Source organism: Staurois parvus, unplaced genomic scaffold (assembly GCF_062004578.1).
Source record: "Staurois parvus isolate SC_StPar_1 unplaced genomic scaffold, SC_StPar_1.0 ptg000840l, whole genome shotgun sequence".
Classification (NCBI taxonomy): Eukaryota; Metazoa; Chordata; class Amphibia; order Anura; family Ranidae; genus Staurois; species Staurois parvus.
In genome coordinates, this window is record NW_028318636.1 from 1,776,856 (window position 1) to 1,803,166 (window position 26,311).

The 26,311-nt window shown below is 43.4% G+C and overlaps 1 protein-coding gene across 2 annotated transcripts; it reads right to left on the bottom strand.

Annotated features, from left to right (window-relative positions):
- Positions 1–4,029: 4,029 nt before the first annotated feature.
- ZMAT5 (zinc finger matrin-type 5) lies at positions 4,030–26,219 on the bottom strand. Of its 2 annotated transcripts, none has more exons than XM_089655457.1 (5): positions 26,000–26,219; positions 15,847–15,909; positions 8,660–8,740; positions 7,390–7,489; positions 4,030–4,457 (listed from the first exon to the last, which is right to left on the bottom strand). In XM_089655457.1, the coding sequence occupies exons 1-5, from the start codon at positions 26,124–26,126 to the stop codon at positions 4,328–4,330; spliced, it is 501 nt and encodes a 166-aa protein (XP_089511583.1). In that variant the 5' UTR covers positions 26,127–26,219; the 3' UTR covers positions 4,030–4,327. The 2 variants fall into 2 exon arrangements, with proteins under 2 accessions (XP_089511583.1, XP_089511582.1); XM_089655456.1 differs by having other exon boundaries at positions 7,390–7,492; positions 26,000–26,216.
- Between the last annotated feature and the right edge of the window lie 92 nt (positions 26,220–26,311).

Consider the following 26,311-nt stretch of genomic DNA (forward strand, 5'->3'; position numbering starts at 1 on the left):
CTAGATATACAGGATATGGTCCAATTAGTTTTATCTGTGTCCTTCATTACTATATGTAATATTTTCTCATAGCTTTTCTTTTCTTATATTACATCCTATAGTGCATGAACTTTATCCTCCTCATAGGCCTTGTGTCAACCCCAGTGTCGGGACTCCTTGGCGCATGGCGGCATCCCGGATGACCACGTCATTTCCATCCTTTATCTGTCTCTGTTGGTGAGGTCTTCTTTTTCTCTTATTTGTTGTATTTTTATGTCTGCTCATTATGCTGCAATAAATGGTTGCTATTGGTTTTTCATTAAGCCACTTTTTGTCCTCATTTGGACCCCTTTGACCTGAGGGCCCTTTCCCCTTGGTCTCCTCACCTTTTTCTTATGCTGCTTTAGGTTCTGAGGACACCACATAGTCATTTATATGTGAGCCGGCTATATTTATTATTGGGGGGTAACTATATTTAGAACACCTTTTGATTCTTATTTATTTTTCAGCCAAGAGTATCCCAGTTTTTATCTTTATTACACTGTACTAATGGCACTGGGCAGGATGGGGATAACATCTGGGGAGATCAAAGGGTTAACTGTGTGCTGTTTTACTATGTAGACAAGCTGCTTTGTATTGCTGTGTTGTTTACATACAGACCTCTCCTGTCAGCTCCGCCAATAATCAGAGTCCCAAGCGAAGACCTGGTGATTGGGATGCCAAGGAGTCAATAGCAGGGCGGGTAGGGAGCACGTGCATCCCCTACCAGGAACTGCAAAATCACATATATACAAAGCCTTGATAAAGTATTCATACCCCTTGAAATTTTCTACATTTTGGCGTCATGTTACACCAAAAACGTAAATGTATTTTATTGGGATTTTATGTGATAGACCAACACAAAGTGGCACATAATTGTGCCGTGGAAGGAAAATGATAAATGGTTTTCAACATTTTTTACAAATAAATATCTGAAAGATGTGGCATGCATTTGTATTCAGCTCCCTTTACTCCGATACCCCTAACTAAAATCTATTGGAACCAATTGCCTTTAGAAGTCACCTAATTAGTAAATATAGTCCACTTGTGTGTCATTTAATAACATTTTCTGTTAAGTCCTCAGAGGTTTGTTAGAAAACATTGGTGAACAAACAGCGTCATGAAGGCCAAGGAACACACCAGACAGGTAAGGGATAAAGCTGTGGAGATGTTTAAAGCAGGGTTAGGTTACAAAAACAAAAAAATCCCAAGCTTTGAACTTCTCATGGAGCACTGTTCAATCCATTATCCAAAAATGGAAAACCAGTATGGCACAACTGCAAACCTACCGAGACACGGCCGTCCACCTAAACTGACAGGCAGGGCAAGAAGAGCATTAATCAGAGAAGCATCCAAGAGGCCCATGGTAACTCTGGAGGAACTAGAGAGATGCACAGCTCAGCTGGGAGAATCTGTCCATAGAACAATTATTAGTCATGCACTCCACAAATCTGGCCTTTATGAAAGAGTGGCAAGAAAGCCATTGTTGAAAGAGGGCCATAAGAACTCCCGTTTGCATGTCAACCCGAGTACATCATCCCCACCGTGAAACATGGCAAAAAATTAATATTCTAGATGTGCAAAGCTGGTAGAGACATACCCAAAAAGACTTGCAGCTGTAATTGCAGCGAAAGGGGGTTCTACAAAGTATTGACTCAGGGGGGCTGAATACAAATGCATGACACACTTTTTCAGATATTTATTTGTAAAAAACTTTGAAAACCATTTATCATTTTCCTTCCACTACACAATTATGTGCCACTTTGTGTTGGTCTATCACATAAAATGTTATGTTTTTGGATGTAACATGACAAAAATGTGGAAAATTTCAACCGGTATATTATTTCAAGGTACTGTATATGTGATTTTGAACATCTCTGCCGCCCTGCAGCAGTACTTCTGCTATAGGGAAGTCAGGAAGCAGTTAATCACCAGTTTTTGGGGGTTTTTTTTGCTAAATAAATGAAAAAGTAAAAAAAAAAAAGATCTTTTCTTCTTTTCGCTTATAAATTTTACAAATAAATAATTTTTCTTCAAAAATGTAAATCAAAATGTATTCTGCTACATTTCTTTGATAAAAATAACCTAAATCAATGTATATTATTTAGTCTGTAAAAAAGTTAGAGTCCACAAACTATGAGATGTCAATTTTTAGATATCAGTCCTGATGCCCATTTCTTGAGGTCTGAAAATGCAAGGACAGTACAAATACCCTCCAAATGACCCCTTTTTGGAAAGCAAACAGTTCAAGGTATTTAGCAAGAGGCATGGCAAATTTTTGGAAGTATTTTTTTTGTCACAATTTTTTCTAAAATGAGTAATTATGAAAATAAATTCACAATTTTTTTTTTAACATTCTACCATTAGTGCAGTACAGCATCATCATATAAGTGTTGCGGTGGTGATAAGGGACACTGAATGATGGCAGTATGCATTAAGGAAATAATAGTAATAATTTAACATTTTTTGCAATTTTTTTTCACCACACAGTGACCACAGAAATATACAGTGTTACTGTAGTAAAGCTGTACCACTCTGGGGAGGTGATCACAATTTTTCTTCTATGGACTATGACTGCTTATAAATAGTGATAATCACTGTCATAAGCAATAATGTTTTATTAATGAAATACATTCATCCAGTGTGTACTATTGTGATTAGCGAAAACGATCACATGGTAGATGCACTATGATTGGCCCTGTCTGTAGCATGTGATCATTGTGACCAATCACAGAGATCAACACAATAGCACACAATGAATGGAAGCCATTTATATTGTGTACATCTGCCATTTAACCACTTGCCTACCAGGCACTTATACCCCCTTATTTACCAGGCCAATTTTCAGCTTTCAGTGCTGCCGCACTTTGATTGACAATTGCGCGGTCATGCAACATTGTACCCATATGAAATTTTGATCATTTTTTCCTCACAAATAGCGCTTTCTTTTCGTGGTATTTAATCGCCACTGGGCGCTTTACTTTTTGCGCTAAAAATAAAAAAATTTGAAAAAAAAAAAAAAAGTTTCTTTGTTTCTATTATAAAATTTTTCAAACAGGTATTTTTTCTCCTTCACTGATGTGCGTTGATGAGGCAGCACTGATGGGCACTGATAGGCAGCACTAAAGGGCACTGATAGGCAGCACTAATGAGGTGGCACGAATAGGCGGCACTGATAAGGTGTCACGGATAGGCGGCACTGACTGGCATCACTGCTGGGCACTGACTGGCACAACCCCTGGGCACTGACTGGTGGCACTGACTGGCAGCACTGCTGGGCTGCACTGGTGGGCGGCACTGGTGGGCGGGCACAGGTGGGTGCACTGCTGGGCACAGGTGGGCAGAGCTAGTGGGTGCACTGCTGGGCACAGGTGGGCAGAACTTGCGGGCGGCACTGCTGGGCACCGATCATCAGGGCACTGATCATCAGTGCCCTGATGAGCGGTGCCAATCCCCGCTCTGACAACTGCCGGTTCTCGGCAGTACTTTCCTCACGATCTGACAGCGTGAGGAAAGTGCAGCCGAGAACCGGCACTTGCATTTCCCTCTGATCAGCGTGTCATTGGACACCGCTGATCACGTGGTAAAAGGCCGCTGTGATTGGCCTTTTACCACATCATGTGATCAGCTGTGTCCGTAGGACACAGCTATCACGGAGATCGGCGGGTGCGCACCCCCTGGGGCGCGCAGGAGAGCGCGTTCTGGGAGGACGTCATACCCAGAACTGGCCGGCCGCAGTGCAGCCGTCATTCGGCTATCTGCGGTCGGCTACTAGTTAATGTACTGTGATTGGTCACAGCAATCACATGGTACCAGCAGCAGCCTGGTACACTGATCTGTCTACCCGTGTCCGGTGGGCACTGCAGGTGACACATCCCAGTACAAAGCAGCCTGTGGGGCGGGATCCTGTGAGGACGTCATATTACATCCACACAGGATAGCAGCGCTCCCGTTAAAAAGCTATAGGCCGGGCGGGAGGCAGTTAATGTCACAATAAATTTACAAGGAGCATTGCACTTCTGAATGGCTGCATTTCTCCTGTTTAATTTCTTGATGATGCTGCTGTGCAATACAGAAGCAGTAATCAATAAATAAAACTGCAGGGTTTGTCAGTTCAAAAAAACAGTTTGGCCCACACTTTAGCCTTGTAACATCTCAAAATGTAAAATCTTCTGGAAGAGTCTATTTATGCATAACAACAGAGCATTGATATAAAAAAATATTCTTTGCAAAATAACTTTCATTGAAAGTGTATCCATAGTAATATTCTACTCTTCTTTCAGGTTTTTCAGGTGGCTTCTCATCATCATCAGCCCCACTCCAAGTCCTCTGACACACTCCAATCTGCAGGTGTGGGGGGATGGAGTGATGGTGGCAGTTCACAAAGTGGTGGCCAGCCTGGTGGCAGATGGTAGATGGGACCTTCTGATGCAGAGGCACTGTGAAGAGAAAAAAAGTCAGTTGTGAGATCTTTTAATCTCACAAGCACCTAAGTGAGATGCATTGGACACACTACAATAGTTCATTTTGACAGATTTCTAGGAGTCAGGGCACATTGGTTTCTGTCTTGCCAAACAAGAACACCTGCTGAGCTGTTCATAATTATACATACACCAAAAAATCTTTTATTATACATCAGCGGAGACCTAGAAGACAATTGGTGTCCCAAGTTCAAAATGATGCACCAAATTTAAGCCAATACAACTTTTCCATCATTCACTTATATCAATAGTTTAAACTAAACCCATTTGCCATAACATTGTTACTCAGCTGAAATCTAACATGGAACTTTGGGTAAAGTTAGTGTGCAAGTAATGTGTCTGCAGACAACGTCAGAAAAATAAAAGCTATTTCTCTGTACAAAAGTCAACAAATTAGAATATGCACGGTTTATCTAATTTTACCGATTCCCAACTGAGCTGTTCAGCACAGTCACAGTATTCAATAAATCTACATGACACCTCGCTTCCCGACCCTGTATTTCTTAGGCAGGCACAGCTCTCTATTTACTGTGACTGATGAAAGCAGGGCTTTATCAAGAATGTGCGTTAACTGACTCTGCTGTTAATTGAAATGATGCAGCAGGAACCTTTTCACCAAGGGGCAGTGTTAAACAACTACTATTTGTTTAATCAGAATTTAAAGCAGACTTTTCATTCTTATTGTTAATAAAGCTCAAACCACCAGTCTTCGCTGCAACAAAAGATGATCTAATGAAAACAGCCTTTATTGTATAATCCTCTGGCTGGCTGTATTTCAGGAAAGGGACTGGTCTGTCTGGAAAGGAGTCAATGAAAGAACTTAGCACAGCAGATAAATGGACTCCCATGAGACTTAGGGAATAGACTAGCTCAAGTTTAATGACATTCCCATTTTGTCCTGTACCACGCTAACAATTAACATTTTTTTTTTAACCCAAGACCATCCATAGAGCTACAGTAATGATCACAGTTGCATGCATCATTCAACTGCTCTTAGACACCATAATTCAGTGGTGGGTCAAAAAAAAAAAAAAAAAAAAGTTCTTTTCTGCTAACCACCTGTTTATTTGAATGGCAAATTGAAGGGAAGGAAGATGAGAAGTACTGGCTTATCTTATAGGGACCAATCATAATTGGCACAGGTTGACCAAATTCTTCTTTAGCCAGTGGTTGTCTGGGTCAGGTGTTTCTCTCAATATATGGTTATGCGTATCTTACGATTTGTTTCAACATTCTTTATCTCTATAGCAATGCAAATTACCTTATCATTTGAAATAGCCACAATGAACAAAAACAGCAACAGAAATAATGCATAATTAATTCCAGACAAATTGAAAATATCACCATTTAAATTTGGTTAGATGAGCCTTAAAAATAATGGTTAGTCTGAAGAATTAAAAACAGATATATTTCAAAAGTAACTCATTGCAGTTAGATTTTACCAGTAGCAACCCAACTGGTAATTGAACTCTTGCTGGATTTCCTTTAGTATCCAGCAATGGGTTACTGAAATTTCACATAGCCATTGCTAATGCTTTACCGAGAAGTCCAGATAATGCTTGTGTACATTAATATTTAGTGCCAAATCATATATAGGAAGTCCCCATATAGTCCATTCAGAAAAGTCCATATATCAATGATCCTCAGTAAATGAAGTAATGAGTTCCTCCTTCACCAATGTGATATCCAGTGCACAGAACACCCCATCAAAAAACGCACACTCCCCATGTGTTGGTGATAAACCAGCATATCAATTTATATCCAGCATTCCACCAAACAGGCTCCAACTTAGGGAAATCCTTGTGATTAGACCTACATGTTAGTATAGGTCAGATGTGCTGTTTTGAATACTAGTTGCCCATCAAACGCTAAGTCATTAGTGGCTACTTCATCCAACGATATCCTCACTCTAATCTCCCCTTGAGACTCCAAAAGTGAGATGTAACTCCTCCATGCTGCTCTTGATTCCTTCACATGTGTGTTGTTCTGTGTTCACCTATCTATCTAATGACTTGGAGTTTGATGGGCAACTAGTATTCAAAACAGCACATCTGACCTATACTAACATGTAGGTCTAATCACAAAGATTTCCCTAAGTTGGAGCCTGTTTAGTGGAATGCTGGATATAAATTGATATGCTGGTTCATCACCAGCACATGGTGAGTGTGCATTTTGATGGGGTGTTCTGTGCACTGGATATCACATTGGTAAAGGAGGAACTCATTACTTCATTTACGGAGGATCATTGATATATGGACTTTTCTGAATGGACTATATGGGGACTTCCTATATTTGATTTAGCACTGAATATTTTTGCACATATATGGTGGTGGACATATTAATTTATTTATTTGGTTTAGGATTGAGCTATTTGTGGTTATTTGGTTTATCACATTTATTATTATAACCATGGCGCCTCCTGCATGGAGTCTGCATGTTCTCCCTGTGCTTGCGTGGGTTTCCTCTGGGTACTCCGGTTTCCTCCCACATTCCAAAGACATGCTGGAAGGTTAATTGGCTCCTGACTAAATTGGCCCGAATATATGTGTATGTATGAATGTGAATTAGGGAATTTAGATTGTTCACCCCTTGAGGGTTAGGGACTGATGTGAATGTACAATATATATGTAAAAGCGCTGTGTAAATTGACAGCGCTATAGAAGTACCTGAAATAATAATAATTTACAGTGTATTATTAATAGCAGCACCTAATGTTTTATACTCATTATCTAATTATATTGGCGCGATGATGTTGGTTTAAGAAATGTCTTGAGTGTTATACTCATAAAACATATTTAGGTGACTGACCTAATTGGTAATGCTTGTGTACAGATGCTGACAAGTGTGCATCCTTTTTCAGCGTTTCATCAGCACCCTCTGCTGGACTCACCTTTCACTGCGTGAGCTCTCTCTCTTCGCTCTCTCTTTAAGCCAAGCATCAACCCTGCAAGGTGGGATCTGTCTGTTCTGCTCCTCCTTCAGCTTCCTCTCTGCTATAAAGGGAATATATTATTGAAAAAAAGTATCTAGTTTAAATTAAATAGTAAATATCTTCATTAACATTTGTGCATTATTGTTAGCAGTGAAAACATAAATATAATTGAATGGATTTTCTTTAAAATAGAAAAAAAAAAAAAAAAAAAAAAAAAAAAAAAAAAAAAAAAAAGCACTGTCGAACCTGCTTAAAACACTTTTAAAAATGCTATAGCCGGGCATTTTGAAATTCTTGTGTCACCTGAGAACATTATTAAAAGTTGATCTTCAGGTAAATATGAATGAAGCTGATGCAGCTCTGTATCAAATCATTTTTATTATGTAGCCAATGCAAGTACCTGAATTAACTGTATAAACCTTTTGTGTTCCAAAAAAATCTACACTCAGACTGGGCAGGGAGGGGGAAGGACTGGAAGCCAGTTAGCAGTGTTGCATGCAAATGTACTGACAAGTAACATGCTAACACAGGGATGACAGTAGAGTGAACAGAGGGATGACCTTCTTAGTCTGCTGCTCTGTCACTGTCTAGTCAGAAAGTTGGGGGTACAGAATGGAAACCATTTTAGTCCTTTAGACCTATCACTAGAGTCCTCTACCTGGCTGTGCTGTGTGACAGAGCTGTGTAAACCTCAGGACTGTATGGATACAATTTGGCAGTTAAAACAGATCTCTAATATGTATTTTGTCTGTGTAAAATTTTTATCCCTTCCATTATGCTAATTGAATTACGTTTTACTGCCAATGCACATGCATATTAAAAGAGGAGCTCCACCTCAAAAAAAAAAAATAAAGTTTTTGTAGCTGCTGACTCTTAAAATAAAGACACTTACCTGTCCCTCGGTCCAGCGGTGTCCTCACCACCTCTGGTTTCACCGGATGTCTTCTCTCCCTGGCTCTGGCATATTTAGTGTGGGCACCCGACGGTGACAGCTTGTGGGGGAAGACAACGTCCACTTCTGATCACCTAGGCGATCACAGCAGAAGTAGAATCGGGTACCTGTCAAATTAGGGTACCCCCCCAAAAGGTGCCAGTCCTTAAAGGCTTAAAGCAGAACTTCCCATTTTGGGTGGAACTCCGCTTTGAGTTGTCCAAAAATAATGTATAATGTAAAAAATAAAAAATAAAATGTATTACCTTAAAATAATTAAGTTATGTGGTTTCTTACCTTCCACTTTAGCCTTTAGTGCATCCAAATCCTGAACACTCATGTGTGAAAATCGGCAGGAAGGACCAAAGTCACACTGGCCTACAAAAAAAGAAAAAAGGGGTTCACACTGTAAATCTAAATAGGAGTTCAGAATGTCCTAGAACGTAATCCAGCAATCCTTTGATTTTATTTATGAGCAGTAAAAGAAGAAAGCTACAATGGTCTCAAGAGCAAACATGTAACACAGTCTGGCATGGAGGAGCTCAGCTATGAGGAAATATAAGAGGAACTGAATTTATTCTCTTGAGAAGAGACGATTATACAATACATGTCGGTCATATCCCCCCTTAAATACATCAGTGGGTCATATAGTGAACTCTGTGTAGAGTTATTCACCCTCAGGTCATCACAGAGGACAAGGGCGCACTCTATGTCTGGAGGAAAAGAGATTTGATCTTCAAATACGAAAAGGTTTCTTCACAGTAAGAGCTGTGAAAATGTAGAATAGACTCTCAAGAGTTGGTTCTGGACAGCTCAGTGGATTGCTTTAAAAAAGGCCTGGATTCTTTCCTAGATACACAGAATATAACTGGATACTAACATTTATAGGTAAAGTTGATCCAGGGAATATACGATTGCCTCTCAGGGAATCAGGAAGGAATATTTTCCCCTGCAGGAACAAATTGGGTCATGCTTTGTTAGTTATTTTTGCCTTCCTCTGGATCAACTGTGGGTATATTATTATTATTACACAGCATTTATATAGTGCCAACAGTTTGCTCAGCGCTGTACATTACAATGGGAGGCAATACATGAGATAATACAGTAACAATACAATAAAATACACGAGGGGTTCAAGGGCCTTGCTCCTTGGAGCTTACAATCTAGGAGGGACGGGAGAGTGGTACAGGAGGAAATAGCTGTGGGGGATGGCGTGGTGGGGAGAGCGGAGGAGATCAGCAGTTAGGTGAGGGCGGGGTAGGCTTCTCTGAAGAGATGGGTTTTCAGGGTGCGCCTAAAGGTGAGGAGGGTAGGTGACAGTCTGATGGATTGGGGTAGTGAGTTCCAGAGGATGGGGGAAGCCCTGGAGAAGTCCTGAAGACGGGCATGGGAAGAGGAGACAAGGGAGCTGGAGAGTAGGAGGTCTTGTGAGGAGCGGAGAGTGCGTTTTGGGTGGTAGATGGATTTCAGGTCGGTGATGTAGTTTGGGGCAGTGTTATGAACAGCTTTGTACGTCAGTGTTAGTATTTTGAATTTTATGTGTTGGGCAATCGGAAGCCAGTGGAGGGATTGGCAGAGGGGGGTGGCGGATATGGAGCGGTTGGTAAGGTAGATGAGTCTGGCCGCAGAATTCAGGATAGACTGAAACGGAGATAGCCTGTGTTGGGGTAGGCCGGCGAGGAGGGAGTTGCAGTAGTCAAGTCGTGATATGATAAGGGAGTGAATGAGTTGCTTTGTGGTTTCTGGAGTTAGGAACGGGTGTATTTTGGAGATGTTGCGGAGGTGGAGTCTGCATGAATTTGTCAGCGATTGGATCTGGGGCTGGAAAGACAGATTGGAGTCTAGAATGACACCTAGTACTCTGGCTTGCATGGTGGGGCTGATGGTAGCGTTGTTGGTCGTGATGGAGAGGTTGGGGGGGGAGGCGAGGGGTAGAGAGATAGATTTGAGTGTCATCGGCATAGAGATGATAGTTGAAGCCGTGGGAGTGTATCCGTTGACCAAGGGAGGAGGTGTAGATGGAGAAGAGAAGGGGCCCGAGGACAGAACCTTGGGGGACCCCAACAGAGAGGGGGAGGTGGTAGCGTTATAGGTAACACTGAAGGAGCGTTGTGATAGATGGGAAGAGAGCCAGGAGAGAGCGGAGTCTCTGAGGTCGAAGGAGTATAGTCTGGAGGAGGAGGGGGTGGTCGACCGTGTCGAAAGCCGCGGAGATGTCGAGGAGTAGTAGCACCGAGTAGTGGCCATTGACTTTGGCGGTTAGCAGGTCGTTGGTGAGTTTGAGTAGGGCGGTTTCGGTGGAGTGTAGGGGACGGAAGCCAGATTGTAGGGGATCAAGGAGGTTATTGTCGGTGAGGTGGGAGATTAGGCGATTATAAGCTAAGCGCTCAAGGAGTTTGGATGAAAATAGGAATATAACTTTCTTTTATGGTTGAACTAGATGGAGTTTTGTCTTTTTTCAGCCAGACTAACTATGTAACTATGGTTAGGAATCATATTCAAGGGCCACCACATACCTTAACAGTGCCAAGCTGTCTCCTCCAACATAATAAAGCTCCCCAAAGCTGCTATGCAAATAGCTTTTCTGAAAATCCCTATTTCCAAAGGGCCAAGGAAGTAACAATGAGTGACAATGGCCAGGACTGGCCTCTAGCCACTGCATAAACACATATATCCGGTTATTGCCAGTTTAGATCTTCTTCAAAATACATCAGTAAAAAACTGTATGGCAACAAAATTACTGTTTTTGCCAAGGTTCCTACCACTTTTGGACCCCAACCACTTTTCACAGACTGAGATAAAAACACAACTTACATAGTAACTAGGGATGCACCGAAATGTCGGTGGCCGAAACAATTCGGCCGAAAACACCCATTTTGGCCTTAGGCCGAAATGGGGAAAAAAAAAAAGCACTGATACAGGTGTCGAAAAAAACCCTGCCTCTCGCCCGCTGTCGCAGCCACCGGCTGTAGTTCTCAGCCTTACCTGAGAAACCTCCGAACAATCCCGGCGCTGGGCATAGAGATTAGAGAAGGAAAGATGGCCTCCACTCATCTCTATGCCCTTGGAGGACCGGAGCGATGTCACTTTTGGTTCTGGCCATTTTTCATTTTTTTCTAAAGCACTAGATCAATGCTTTTTTTTTTGATCCAATGCTTAACATTGCAGATAAGAGATGTGGGGTCTAACTGACCCCATATCTCTCCATAAAGAGGACCTGTCACTAATTATTTCTATCACAAGGGATGCATGCATTTCTTGCAATAAGAATAAAATTGATTACAATTTTTTTTTTAAAGGGACAGTGCAAAAAAAAAAAAAAAAAAAAAAAAAAAAAAACATTAACCAATTTAAAAACAAAAAAAGTTTAAAGCGCCCTCTGTCCTTGCACATAGTGGTGAATGCATATGTAGGCCACGTCCACATATGTAAATGGTGTTCAAACCACACATGTGAGGTATCGCCACATACGTCAGAGCAAGAGCAATAATTCTCGCACTAGACCTCCTCTGTAACTTTACACTGCTAACATGTAGAAAGTTTTAAAGCATCACCCATGGAATTTTTTAAGTACCACAGTTTTACGCCATTCCACGAGCATGCACAATTTTAAAGCGTAACATGTTGTGTAACATCCTCTTTCATATTTTACAAAAAATTGGGGTATATATTTTTTTTTTGTTTTTTTTATCAGTGTATTTTTTTCCAAAAAATAAATATTAATTTTTAAAAACATCGCATTTTGGTTTCAGTTTTCGGCCAAGTGCATTTTGAATTTTCTGTTTCGGCACCATTTCGGTGCACCACTAATAGTAACTCCATGTCACGGAGTGCCCGTGCCTTCCCCACCCACCTTTGCCTGCTGGTACTCAGCCATATCCTTCCACCCCTCCCTCCCCCCTTGCACATTCCTCTGTCCTTGTAGCTTCCATGAATGGTGCTGGGCCGGCCGTTGCCGAGGCAACCCGGCAGCGTCCCGCGCGGCTTTTAAAAATACTGGCACAGCCCTTCTCTTTGTTCCTGTGCACGCTGCTGGAATCATCTATCTCCCTGAAAGCCGCTGGGAAACTCGGGTGGGGGGGACCAAGCCTCCGCAGCCATCCCCGCCGCACACTCTGCAGAACCCCAAAGGTTTAGGACTGTAGCCCTCTGCAATACTCCAGGGTTGAGAGTAGCCACTGCCCTCCGCTGAATGTCCCAGGGTGGGAGTCTCCGCAGCTCTGCATGAGCCTCCTCCTCAAAAGGTCAGACCCACACTTGAGACCCCCCCAAGCTAAGGGGAGACCACCTGACCCTACCCGAGACCCCCCAAGCTAACGGGAGACCGCCTGACCCAACCTGAGACCCTCCAGCTGAGGGATGAGTTGCCCGCCTGCTGCCCGAGACCCCTGCCCAGGGGTAGGTTGCCCGCCTGCTGCCCGAGACCCCTGCCCAGGGGTAGGTTGCCCGCCTGCTGCCCGAGACCCCTGCCCAGGGGTAGGTTGCCCGCCTGCTGCCCGAGACCCCTGCCCAGGGGTAGGTTGCCCGCCTGCTGCCCGAGACCCCTGCCCAGGGGTAGGTTGCCCGCCTGCTGCCCGAGACCCCTGCCCAGGGGTAGGTTGCCCGCCTGCTGCCCGAGACCCCTGCCCAGGGGTAGGTTGCCCGCCTGCTGCCCGAGACCCCTGCCCAGGGGTAGGTTGCCCGCCTGTTGCCCGATCCCCGGTCCGCTGTGCAGTCACGGAGGGAGCCCAGCTGAGGCGGGACCCTCGTGACAAATGCCTGCCTGTTGCCCGAGACCCCAGTCCAGAGGTAGGTTGCCGCCTGTTGCCCGAGACCCCAGACCAGGGGTAGGTTGCCCGAGACCCCAGACCAGGGGTAGGTTGCCCGAAGCCCCGGTCCGCTGTGCAGTCACGGAGGGAGGCCAGCTGAGGCGGAACCCTCGTGACGAACGCCTGCCTGTTGCCAGAGACCCCAGTCCAGGGGTAGGTTACCGCCTGTTGCCCGAGACCCCTGTCCAGGAGTAGGTTGCCGCCTGTTGCCCGAGACCCCTGTCCAGGGGTGGATCGCCTGCCTGTTGCCGAAGACCTCAGCCTAGAGGGGAGATTGTTCGCTTGCTGCCGAAGACCCCAGTCCAAAGGGGGGAGAAGACCGCACATGCCAGCCTGCCTACGCTTCCGTCACACTCCGCTTTTGTTGAGGGAAAAAAACAAAAACACAATTCCATCTGCGTGATCAATGTACATTACAATTATTTTAACAAAGCTTCGTTTCTGCTGTAAAGCAGTTTGTTTGTCTATGTCAATGAGCACAGGGAATCTGAATGGGAGTGACTTTTTCATCATTAATCACCTGATGCACTTGCAGTGTTCTAGTGAGGAAAATGCAGAGTCTGAATTCCTTTAAAACTGATTAATCCTTTTGGAATATCTCACCAAAAATGGCATTTTTGTTGCAAAGGATGCCTAAAATCTGATATATATCTTAGTGCAGACTTCTGGAAAAACAGTGAGACAATCACACAAGCAGGAAATTACATTTCTGGGGACGTTCTGTGCACCAACTTGTACAGAAGACCTCCAGGTTGCCATATTGGATTCTTCCAAAAATTACAGTTCTGAAGATTAAATGAATGATAACATTCAATTACAATACGGCTTGTATAGCAACTGTATAAGCATTATTATTTGCTTATTTTCCCCACAAAAGTAGTTATCCTTTGAGCTGGTCTTATATATACAGATATCTCTATCTTCTCCAGCTCTTTCATTCATTGCTTTATTGCTCAATCCACACTAAACAGCATGAATGGAGAAATCTCTCCTGCTGGCTACTGTAGCTAAGCATTTGCAACTGTCTGAATAACCGAACTGTGATTGCACCTGATAGAATATAGTTACTGTTCAGCCAAGAAGTTTCCACCCAGCTCAATCAATTTTTCAATGAACCTTGAATCAGGGCCACCCACAGCTCGAAATTAAGCCAATTACTGCTGCAATTGTAATAGCTGTTTTCAGTTAAGTTTAGTATTTAACTGCTTTCCTGCCACCCTATAGTAGAACTACTGCTACAGGGTGGCAGAGCTGTACAAAATCAAGCGTATATATGTGATTTGCATTTCTGGGTAGGGACAAGTGTGCGCGCCGCCCTACCCGTGCCGCCATTGGCAGCTAGGGATGTCAGTCACCGGACCCCGGCTGGAGATTCCCTGCCGGCACCCAGCTATTGTCAGGCAAAGCTAACAGAGGAGAGACCTGTGTTTACACACAGGTGTCTCTCCTGCCAGCAAGGACATGCTGCTGTGTATTTCTCTGCACAGCAGAGAAATACACAGCAGCAGGTCTCCCTAGTAAAACACACACAGCACATCAACTAAAACAGCACACTGTTGTACCTTTGATCGCCCCAGATGTTATCCCCTTCCTGCCCAGTGTCATTACTACAGTGCCAGTGCTTTTTATTAGCACTGATCACTGGGATGTCAGTGGCAGTTAGTCAGTTGCCCCCCAGTTTCAGAATGCCCACCGCAGTCCCGCTATAAGTTGCTGATCGCCGCCATTACTAGTATTAAAAAAAATAAATAAAAATTCCAGTATATACACAGCCATTTGTAGATGCTATAACTTTCATGTAAACCAATTAATTTACACATATTAGGAATTTTTTATTGGATGTTTTATAGCAAAAAGTCAAAAATATTGCGTTGGGGTTTTTTTTTTCAAACTTAACTGTCTGTCTTTTGTTTATAGTGCAAAAAAAAAAAAAAAAAAAAAATGAACAGGCGATCAAATACCACCAAAAGAAAGAACTATTTGTGGGGGGGGGGGAAGACATAAATCTCACTTATGTAAGGCATTGCATGACCGCACAATTGTCAATTAAAGTACCCAGTGCCGTATCGCAAAAAAATGGCCTGGTCAGGATGGGGGAGGGGGTAAATCCTCTGGAGGGCAAGTGGTTTGAGGATAATTTCACCTTTCAAAAAAAAAAAAAAAAAAAAAAAAAAAACAAACACATTTTAAAATTTATTTTTATGAGCCTGTAAAGCATTGCACCCGTGGTCAGCAAATCGCAGGTGCAATGTGAGGCTCCTGCAGACTGTTGGTGCATCTGTCTGCTTGTACCTCGTATGGGAAGGCAATTACACATTAACAGGAAGACTCAATGAACTACCTAGAATGCTCACTAACTCTGATAGTTCATTGAGAGCCACAAGCCATCAGCCGCAAAGGCTGTCGGTACTTGCAGCTCATTCATTCACTGATCTCTGAGAATGAATGATGTGTCCGTGTGGGAGGAGCTCCATACAGCCGCATTCCTTTCAAATTGTGACAGCGGGTGTAGGGAAAAGATCCCAGGCCTGCTGATACAATGAGGGGGAGGATCAACGAGAGGCTGCAGGAGTGGGAACATGTCACATGTTCCACCCTAAAAATGGGTGTAACATATAATATGTTCCCAAACAGAATTTATCCTTTAACCTGCTTACAGCTGCTTTAGGTACCCACCCGTTTGAAGGAAACGTCTGCATAATTTCTTACACTCTTCTTCTGCAAGGATTTCAGCAGCATCTGTAAACAAGAACACAAACAGAAAAGTGTCTTTAGTCATTAAAATATCAAATACAGAGGAAAGACTAGAAAGTGTAAAGGATGCAATAAAGCATCTTGATGGAAATCTAGCACAATCAAGAGCTGTAAACCTTCCAATATACCAAGCTGCCATTTTTGCCAAAACATTTTTCTTTTGTCTTAGGGTGGGAATGGGCAGGAAGTGGTGGTGTAGACTAAAGCACGAGTGCATTTGTTTTGTGAAAAAAGTAGAACCTATGACAATTTTTTTAGCTGTCTGTGCCTTCCTCTCCAGGTGACTAATGCACTTGCCATTTCTTGAAGCTTAACTCTAAGAATTACTTGTATTGCACACTTCAGCTGGGTACACAAGGATCAAAATTAGACTGGTTCAGCAGGGACCTGCTGATTTTCAATCTGTGTAGCCCTCTCTGTTTGACAGAAGCCAATCATTAGATTGACGTCTGTCGAACGGACCAGCTGAGAAAACTTTCTTTGATCAGCAGTTTGCAGCCAATTTGCTGCAGCGCTTATCCACGTACTCTAAGAGCGAGTCCCTGCTGTCAGAATACAATATCCTGGCGGGGTTATTCCTTGGTTGTGTAGATGCAGGAACCTGCCTTCTGGCTGAAAAAAAATAAACAAGCCGTGTGTGCCCAGTTTTACATTGGTCCAGCTTGCTGCAGTAAGTACACATATCTCATACCTCAGTGCAGGGATGAAAGTACCTTACCAGAATTATGCCCAAGACCTTACCAGAATTATGATTACCATTATCGCCCTCATGAGCGAAGTCCACCTCCAACCTCCAATAGGTTTGAGCCTCTAAGATATGAACATCCAGATAGGGATTTTTTTTTTGGAGGGACAGGGCAGAAGTCAGCCCAGGCCGGAGAAGTATAGACAGAGGAGGGGATGCAGAGGAGGCCGCCAGGCTCAAAAGAAAAAGAGAGTCATAGGAGAAGGAGTCTTCAATTTGAGCAACACCAAGCTCACGACAGAGGAATTATTAGTTTTAGATAAGGGTCTTAAATATGCCCCTCCACACAAAGCCAATGGCTTCAATATATACGTTGACACCCTTAAATATGCCAGAAAATTGACCACCAAAAAGTTTTTCTTAGGGTTACCAGGACCCAAACATCTAGTATCTACTGCTCCCAATGATGACATAGTACACACAGGACTTAAAAATAAGTCATTGTTCAACCCCCAAGTAAGTAATAACAATCAGATTGAGGTTTTCAAAAAAATGATTGACATGGACATTAAGAAATTGAGCTTTACAAAAGGAATACAGAATAAGGCTCAGGCTATTGGTATTAGCAGATTGAAAAAAAGAAATGACATCATCATTAGGCCAGCAGACAAAGGTGGGGGTATAGTGATTTTAACTAAAGACTATTATGAAAAACAAATGGAAGTACATCTTAATGATAGAGCCACATATTTAACCTTACCTAAAGATCCTACTAATGTGTATAAAAAAGACCTGACTAAATTGATTGAGAAAGGAAAAGCCAAACAAATATTAAATAAGAAAGAGACTAAGTTTCTAAATCCAGAAGTGTGCAGGATACCCGTTATATACATGGTACCGAAGATCCACAAAGATCCAGATAATCCACCTGGGAGGCCCATAGTCAATGGGATAGATTCTGTCATGGCCAGAATGGGACAGTATGTAGATATTTTTCTACAACCTTTGGTTATTAAAACTAAGGCCTATTTAAGAGATACCAAGCATCTCATCCAATGTTTAGAGAATGTTAAAGGAGGCAATCAATTGGTGTTTGCAAGTGCAGATGTATCAGCCCTATACACGATCATTAATCATGAAGATGCAATCAATTCAGTCAATTGGAGTCTGAGAGAGCTCAGCCAATATAAATGGGCCCAGAGGAGATACATCACGGAATGTCTCGAGTATTGTCTATCCCACAACTACTTCTGGTATAAAGGTGTCTTTTATAAACAAATCAGAGGTGTAGCCATGGGGGCTAGATTTGCTCCCAGTGTGGCCAACCTGTTCATGGCCCACTGGGAGGAAGAGTCAGTATACCATAATCCCCCACAACAGTTAGTCCTGTACAAGAGATACATCGATGATGTGTTCATTGTCTGGGACGGTGCAGAACAAGATCTACAGGCGTTCCTCTATCAGCTGAATTCCAAATGGGAAGAACATCACCTTTACATGGGAGGTTAATCGGGCAAGTATCAATTTTTTGGATTTATGTATTTACACATATGAGGGGAAGATCTATACTAAGACTTTCTTTAAGAAAGTCGATCGCAATGGGTATATCCCATTGGATAGTTGCCATTACCCCCCATGGCTGTTGAATATACCCAAGGGACAGCTGATTAGACTGAGGAGGAACTGCACTGACAAAGAAGAATTCTTTAAGCAGGCCACAATTATGGAAAATAGATTTGTGGACAAAGGATACTGTCAAGATAACATCAAGAGTAAAATTAGAGAAGTAGGAGACATGGATAGAAATTGCCTTCTGGTAGACAAGAGTAACAAGAATAAGAAGGAATTTGACAATCAATTGGCTATTATTCTAGACTTCACAGCTGATTATAAGGATATTGAAAAGGTGTTTATCAAACATTGGTCCATTTTGCTTACGGACCCTCTATTGTGTAAAATTTTACCTACTATTCCGAAATTTATATACAGGAAAGCCCCCACTCTGAGATCTGTTTTAGTACATAACGTGATAGATCCTCCTAATAAAAATAGAACAACTTTTTTGGATTATAAGGGTTTTTTCCCTTGCAAAATGTGCCATGCCTGCAGAGCTATTAAAGGCCCCAATCCTAGACGCCATTCTTTCATCTCTACTAACAACCAAAGAGAATTTCAAATTAAGGATTTTATATCCTGTAAGACAGAGGGGTGGTATATGCACTGCAATGCGGTTGTGGTCTCCAATACGTTGGCCGGACGAAAAGACCGCTATGGGTCCGATTGAGAGAACACGTTCAAAATATTCGCAAGGGTTTTCCTAAGCATAGTGTCTCTAGACATTTCTCACAGTATCATAATAAGGATCCCTCTAGTCTGGTTTTCTGGGGAATTGAGAAGTATCATAGGCACTGGAGAGGAAGCCATAAGATCAGAGCATTAAGTCAGGTGGAGTCAAAGTGGATATTTATTTTAGATACACACACGCCCAAAGGGCGTAACATTGATTTTGATTTAAATTGCTTCATTAGCAATTATTAATTTTTCTTTTGTGTGGTATCTTGAGTTACTTATGTGTTTTCTGGTTATTTGCATTCTTATTCATATATGTAACCATATGAAGGGTGAACAGCGTATGTCTAGAGGTGGTATTTTTATTTTTATATTTTTATTTTTTTATTTATATGTTTTTTTCCCAAGATTTTTGGCAATATTTATCTCCTCAATTAGAGAGCGGCGGTTTTCTGTGATCTACCTGTTTTATATATATATATATATTTTTTATATATATATATTTTTTATATACATTTCATTATTATTTTTATCATCATTATTTTTTAGATTTGCATTTGCATTTTATTTACCTCCCTAATAAAGTTCATTTCAGGAGGCTTTTTGTTTATAGATTCATCACATTTTTCATATATGTGTTTTTACATTTTGCTGGTGGATTTAGTACATCATAATTACTTACCATTACATTCCACATCGGTTCTGGCACGATTTTTTGTGCTAGAGCTGAAGCCTGTGGTGTATGTATACTTCTATATACACCTATTCAGGCTATGTGTAAGTAGAAGATCGACGGGCTACAAGAACATGGCCGCCGTGACCACTCCCAGCGGGTCACGATTGGAGGAAAGGCTGGCCTATTTAAGTGAGTGCTATAGACCAATCACGTCAGTCCTGAGGAAGTCACGGGGTCACGTGACGCAACGCGTCGACGGCAATACGTGGTGACGCACTTCCGGCGTGGCGCCATCTTGGTACACCCTCAGCCACACGCATACACCCATGCTATGGGAAACAGCTTGTATGTTATTTGGCAAATGTGAGTGTATTATACATTTATTTTCCGGCATTTATTAAACGGTTTTACACTATGGAGGATGTCTTTTGCTTCCTTTATCCCATGGGGGCTTGAGCTGGGGTGCATCCTGCTCAGCTCACCTCGGAGGATACCACAGGAGAGGTGGAAGCTGTATACTGGGGATATACCAACCATCCACTCAAGAGGAAGCATACCTTGACTCAGTGGGGATCTGATAAAGCTCTGTGGCCCTGCAGGGTCGCAGGGAGGAGGTGAGAGGCCACTTCAGCTGATTTCGGATTGCACGTGGTGGTGTGCGGGCCCACATACAGTCCAAGGACTCTGTTGGAGTGCAAATATTGATACAGGATCACTGGACTTTATATTCATATATGTGCACTGTGTGTAGGGGTTGCACATCTGTTTTCCATTTTGTCAGTATCATCACGCACATATATGTATTATGTTCATATAGGATTTTAACATCATGCTGCATGTCCTAAGGCACTGACGCTTTAACTGGGTGTTTTAGCGCTACATCATTTGTATTTCTTCTGCATTGTTTTGATCTTGGGGTATTGGATCAGATGTTAGCAGCTTCACACGTTTACCAATTGTATTTTACATAGGAGCGCAAGCAGATTCTTAATTATCATCCAGTTTTACATTGGTCCAGCTTGCTGCAGTAAGTACACATATCTCATACCTCAGTGCAGGGATGAAAGTACAGGCTAGATGGCATCTGATTGGTCAGCACAGTCATGGTGCTGACCAATCAGATGTCGTTTAGCCCGTACTGTCATACCTGCAAGGAGAGGAGAGAAAGCCAAAAGGGATTTCAAATCCCCAGACCTCTCCTTGCAGAGATGACACTCGGAGAGGACACCGCAGGCTTGTGTTCCAGCCCCCCCTTCACAAGGAGTGTCTGTGCTGCTGGAAGGAGCTGGCTACAACAAGGGACATCATGTGGTGGCACAGCAAGACCATGCTGGCCAGGATCCAGTACCTGCACTCCAGCAACCTGCTCCTGGGTGAGTGAGTCAACTCCATCTCCTCCATACACCAGGCGAGTGTGAGGCGAGTGTGTAAAATCAGAATCCCCAGCCACAGGGAGGTGCTATGGCAAGCCTGGGCTCACACAGGAGCAGTGAGAAAACCACATGTGATTTGGACAGGAATCATACCGCATTCCTGTTCAAATCACATGCCATTCTTTGTTGTGCAATTTGCGTCCGTACATTTTGTATTGATGCAAATCACCCCGCAAAGTATCAGTACTCGATATCAGCGAGCATTTGACCGAAAGTAACGGTACTTGTACTCGCCAATCAAAAAAATTATATCGGCGCATCCCTAATATACAGGGCTCTCACCTCTGATCAAGTTATACTATAGATATACAGAGTGCAGGGTACCAATCTCTGATCAGGACATACTGGTGATATACAGAGCTTTTGTCTCTGATTAGGTCATTCTGTAGATACAGTCAGGTCCATAAATATTGGGACATCGACACAATTCTAACATTTTTGGCTCTATACACCACCACAATGGATTTGAAATGAAACGAACAAGATGTGCTTTAACCGCAGACTGTCAGCTTTAATTTGAGGGTATTTACATCCAAATCAGGTGAACGGTGTAGGAATTACAACAGTTTGCATATGTGTCTCCCACTTGTTAAGGGACCCAAAGTAATGGAACAGAATAATAATCATAAATCAAACTTTCACTTTTTAATACTTGGTTGCAAATCCTTTGCAGTCAGTTACAGCCTGAAGTCTGTAGACATCACCAGACGCTGGGTTTCATCCCTGGTGATGCTGTGCCAGGCCTCTACTGCAACAGTCTTCAGTTCCTGCTTGTTCTTGGGGCATTTTCCCTTCAGTTTTGTCTTCAGCAAGTGAAATGCATGCTCAATCGGATTCAGGTCAGGTGATTGACTTGGCCATTGCATAACATTCCACTTCTTTCCCTTAAAAAACTCTTTGGTTGCTTTTGCAGTCTGCTTTGGGTCATTGTCCATCTGCACTGTGAAGCGGCGTCCAATGAGTTGTGAAGCATTTGGCTGAATATGAGCAGATAATATTGTCCAAAACACTTCAGAATTCATCCTGCTGCTTTTGTCAGCAGTCACATCATCAATAAATACAAGAGAACCAGTTCCATCGGCAGCCATACATGCCCACGCCATGACACTACCACCACCATGCTTCACTGATGAGGTGGTATGCTTAGGATCATGAGCAGTTCCTTTCCTTCTCCATACTCTTCTCTTCCCATCACTCTGGTACAAGTTGATCTTGGTCTCATCTGTCCATAGGATGTTGTTCCAGAACTGTGAAGGCTTTTTTAGATGTCGTTTGGCAAACTCTAATCTGGTCTTCCTGTTTTTGAGGCTCACCAATGGTTTACATCTTGTGGTGAACCCTCTGTATTCACTCTGGTGAAGTCTTCTCTTGATTGTTGACTTTGACACACATACACCTACCTCCTGGAGAGTGTTCTTGATCTGGCCAACTGTTGTGAAGGGTGTTTTCTTCACCAGGGAAAGAATTATTCGGTCATCCACCACAGTTGTTTTCCATGGTCTTCCTGGTCTTGTGGTGTTGCTGAGCTCACCGGTGCGTTCCTTCTTTTTAAGAATATTCCAAACAGTTGTTTTGGCCACACCTAATGTTTTTGCTATCTCTCTGATGGGTTTGTTTTGTTTTTTCAGCCTAATGATGGCTTGCGTCACTGATAGTGACAGCTCTTTGGATCTCATCTTGAGAGTTGACAGCAACAGATTCCAAATGCAAATAGCACACTTGAAATGAACTCTGGACCTTTTATCTGCTCATTGTACCCGAGATAATGAGGGAATAACACACACCTGGCCATGGAACAGCTGAGAAGCCAATTGTCCCATTACTTATGGTCCCTTAACAAGTGGGAGGGACATATGCAAGCTGTTGTAATTCCTACACCGTTCACCTGATTTGGATGTAAATACCCTCAAATTTAAGCTGACAGTCTGCAGTTAAAGCACATGTTGTTCTTTTCATTTCAAATCCATTGTGGTGGTGTATAGAGCCAAAAATGTTAGAATTGTGTCGATGTCCCAATATTTATGGACCTGACTGTATATGGAGTGGAGGGCTCTCACCTCTGATCAGGTCATACTATAGATATACAGGGCTCTCTCTGATCAGTACATATAGGAGATATACCTGGCTCTCACCTCTGTATAGGACCTACTATAGATATACAGGGCTCTTACCTCTGGACAGGACATACTGGACCGGAGATATACAGGGTGCAGGGCTCTCATCTCTGATCAGGCCATATTATAGATGTACAGGATGCAGGGCTCTCACCTTTGATCAGGGCATACTATAAATATAGAAGGTGTAGAGCTCTCACCAATAAACAGGTTACACCATAGATATACAGGGCTCTCACCTCTGACCAGGACACACTGGAGGTATACAGAGCTCTCACTTCTAATCAGGTCATATTATAGATATACAGAGTGGAGGGCTATCACATCTGAACAGGATACATTATAGATCAGGGGTAGACAACCTTAAAGATGTGGAGATCTATCTGAACATGGGAGAAGTCAAAGATCACAGTGTTGCCTCCTCACACCTGATTTAAACCTCTAATTGCCAATACTACCATGTCACAATTGCGTGCATTGCACAGCAATCATGGGTTTAAAGTAGGTGATGAGGAGGCAACATATCACCTCCTCACCACATGTCAAACGTATTGCGATTGCTTTGCAGAGAAGCAGCAGTGCCTACTGCACCTGTGAATGAGCCCTTAGTTGTAATCAGCAGTGGAACCCTAAGGGCTTGTTCACATGTAAAGTTGGGGGGGGGGGGTAAAACCTTGTGGTTGAATCATGTGTTTACAGCTCACCCCCCCAATACACATGCCGCAACAGGAATTGCACCCCCTGTTGCTTTTGGTGGGTGCAATTCCTGCCTGTCAACCAAACCCCATTCAAGTAAATGGGCAACTCTGCAAGCGCCCCACAACTGCATGCTTCTGCAGGGTCCAAGGACTTAAAGCAGGTGGTGAGAATGCAACACACTGCTGCCTGTTTAACCCCTTGTTTGCTGTACTGCACAAGGTTGCAGGGCAATTGCAGAGCATCTTTCACTTGAATGGGTCAAGCTTGGCAGGTGCTACACCCACCAAACATGACAGGGCGTAGGAGCAGCACTACAGAGGAGACATCAACTTATGCAGCTCTTGCTCCCTACTACAGCTCCAACTTTACAAGTAGTCTCTCTGCACTGCATGATGTTTGATGCTCCGGGATGGTGGGTCAGCAAGACCTCGGTCTACCAGTCACCTGGCCAAGATCTACTGGTAGCTGACCCCCGCTATAGATATACAGGGCTCTCACCTCAGTGGACAGGACATACTATAGATTCGCAGGACTCTCGCCTCTGCGCACGGGACACACTATACATATACAGGGCTCTCGCCTCTGTACACGGGACACACTATACATATACAGGGCTCTCGCCTCTGTACACGGGACACACTATACATATACAGGGCTCTCGCCTCTGTACACGGGACACACTATACATATACAGGGCTCTCGCCTCTGTACACGGGACACACTATACATATACAGGGCTCTCGCCTCTGTACACGGGACACACTATACATATACAGGGCTCTCGCCTCTGTACACGGGACACACTATACATATACAGGGCTCTCGCCTCTGCGCATGGGACACACTATACATATACAGGGCTCTCGCCTCTGCGCATGGGACACACTATACATATACAGGGCTCTCACCTCTGTACACGGGACATACTATACATATACAGGGCTCTCACCTCTGTACACGGGACATACTATACATATACAGGGCTCTCACCTCTGTACACGGGACACACTATACATATACAGGACTCTCACCTCTGCACACGGGACACACTATACATATACAGGACTCTCACCTCTGTACACGGGACACACTATACATATACAGGGCTCTCACCTCTGTACACGGGACACACTATACATATACAGGACTCTCACCTCTGTACATGGGACACACTATACATATACAGGACTCTCACCTCTGTACACGGGACACACTATACATATACAGGGCTCTCACCTCTGTACACGGGACATACTATACATATACAGGGCTCTCACCTCTGTACACGGAACATACTATACATATACAGGGCTCTCACCTCTGCGCATGGGACACACTATACATATACAGGGCTCTCACCTCTGTACACGGGACACACTATACATATACAGGACTCTCACCTCTGCGCACGGGACACACTATACATATACAGGGCTCTCACCTCTGTACACGGGACACACTATACATATACAGGACTCTCACCTCTGTACATGGGACACACTATACATATACAGGACTCTCACCTCTGTACACGGGACACACTATACATATACAGGGCTCTCACCTCTGTACACGGGACATACTATACATATACAGGGCTCTCACCTCTGTACACGGAACATACTATACATATACAGGGCTCTCACCTCTGCGCATGGGACACACTATACATATACAGGGCTCTCACCTCTGCGCATGGGACACACTATACATATACAGGGCTCTCACCTCTGTACACGGGACACACTATACATATACAGGACTCTCACCTCTGCGCACAGGACACACTATACATATACAGGACTCTCACCTCTGCGCACGGGACACACTATACATATACAGGGCTCTCACCTCTGCGCATGGGACACACTATACATATACAGGACTCTCACCTCTGTACATGGGACACACTATACATATACAGGGCTCTCACCTCTGTACACAGGACACACTATACATATACAGGACTCTCACCTCTGTACATGGGACACACTATACATATACAGGACTCTCACCTCTGTACACGGGACACACTATACATATACAGGGCTCTCACCTCTGTACATGGGACACACTATACATATACAGGACTCTCACCTCTGCGCACAGGACACACTATACATATACAGGGCTCTCACCTCTGCGCACAGGACACACTATACATATACAGGGCTCTCACCTCTGAACAGATCATACCACACTTTCTTACACTTCTGGTGCTGAACTCCATTCAGGTGTTTCTTGCGGTTGTGCAGATTATCCTGGAAAGAGCGGTCACAATAGTCGCAGAAATACCTCTTCCCCATTACAGAGGTTCGTAGCTCCCCGGAAATTCACTTCCACAACACACACAAACCTTCTGCTCTCTCCTCCCAGCACCGAGGCAGGAAATACCAAAGTACGCACGCGCAATACCCTACCTCTCCAAAATGTGTGCGCCTGCCCGGGAAATAGCGTCTTTGATTGGCTAGTGGGCGGAGAATCTTTCCGG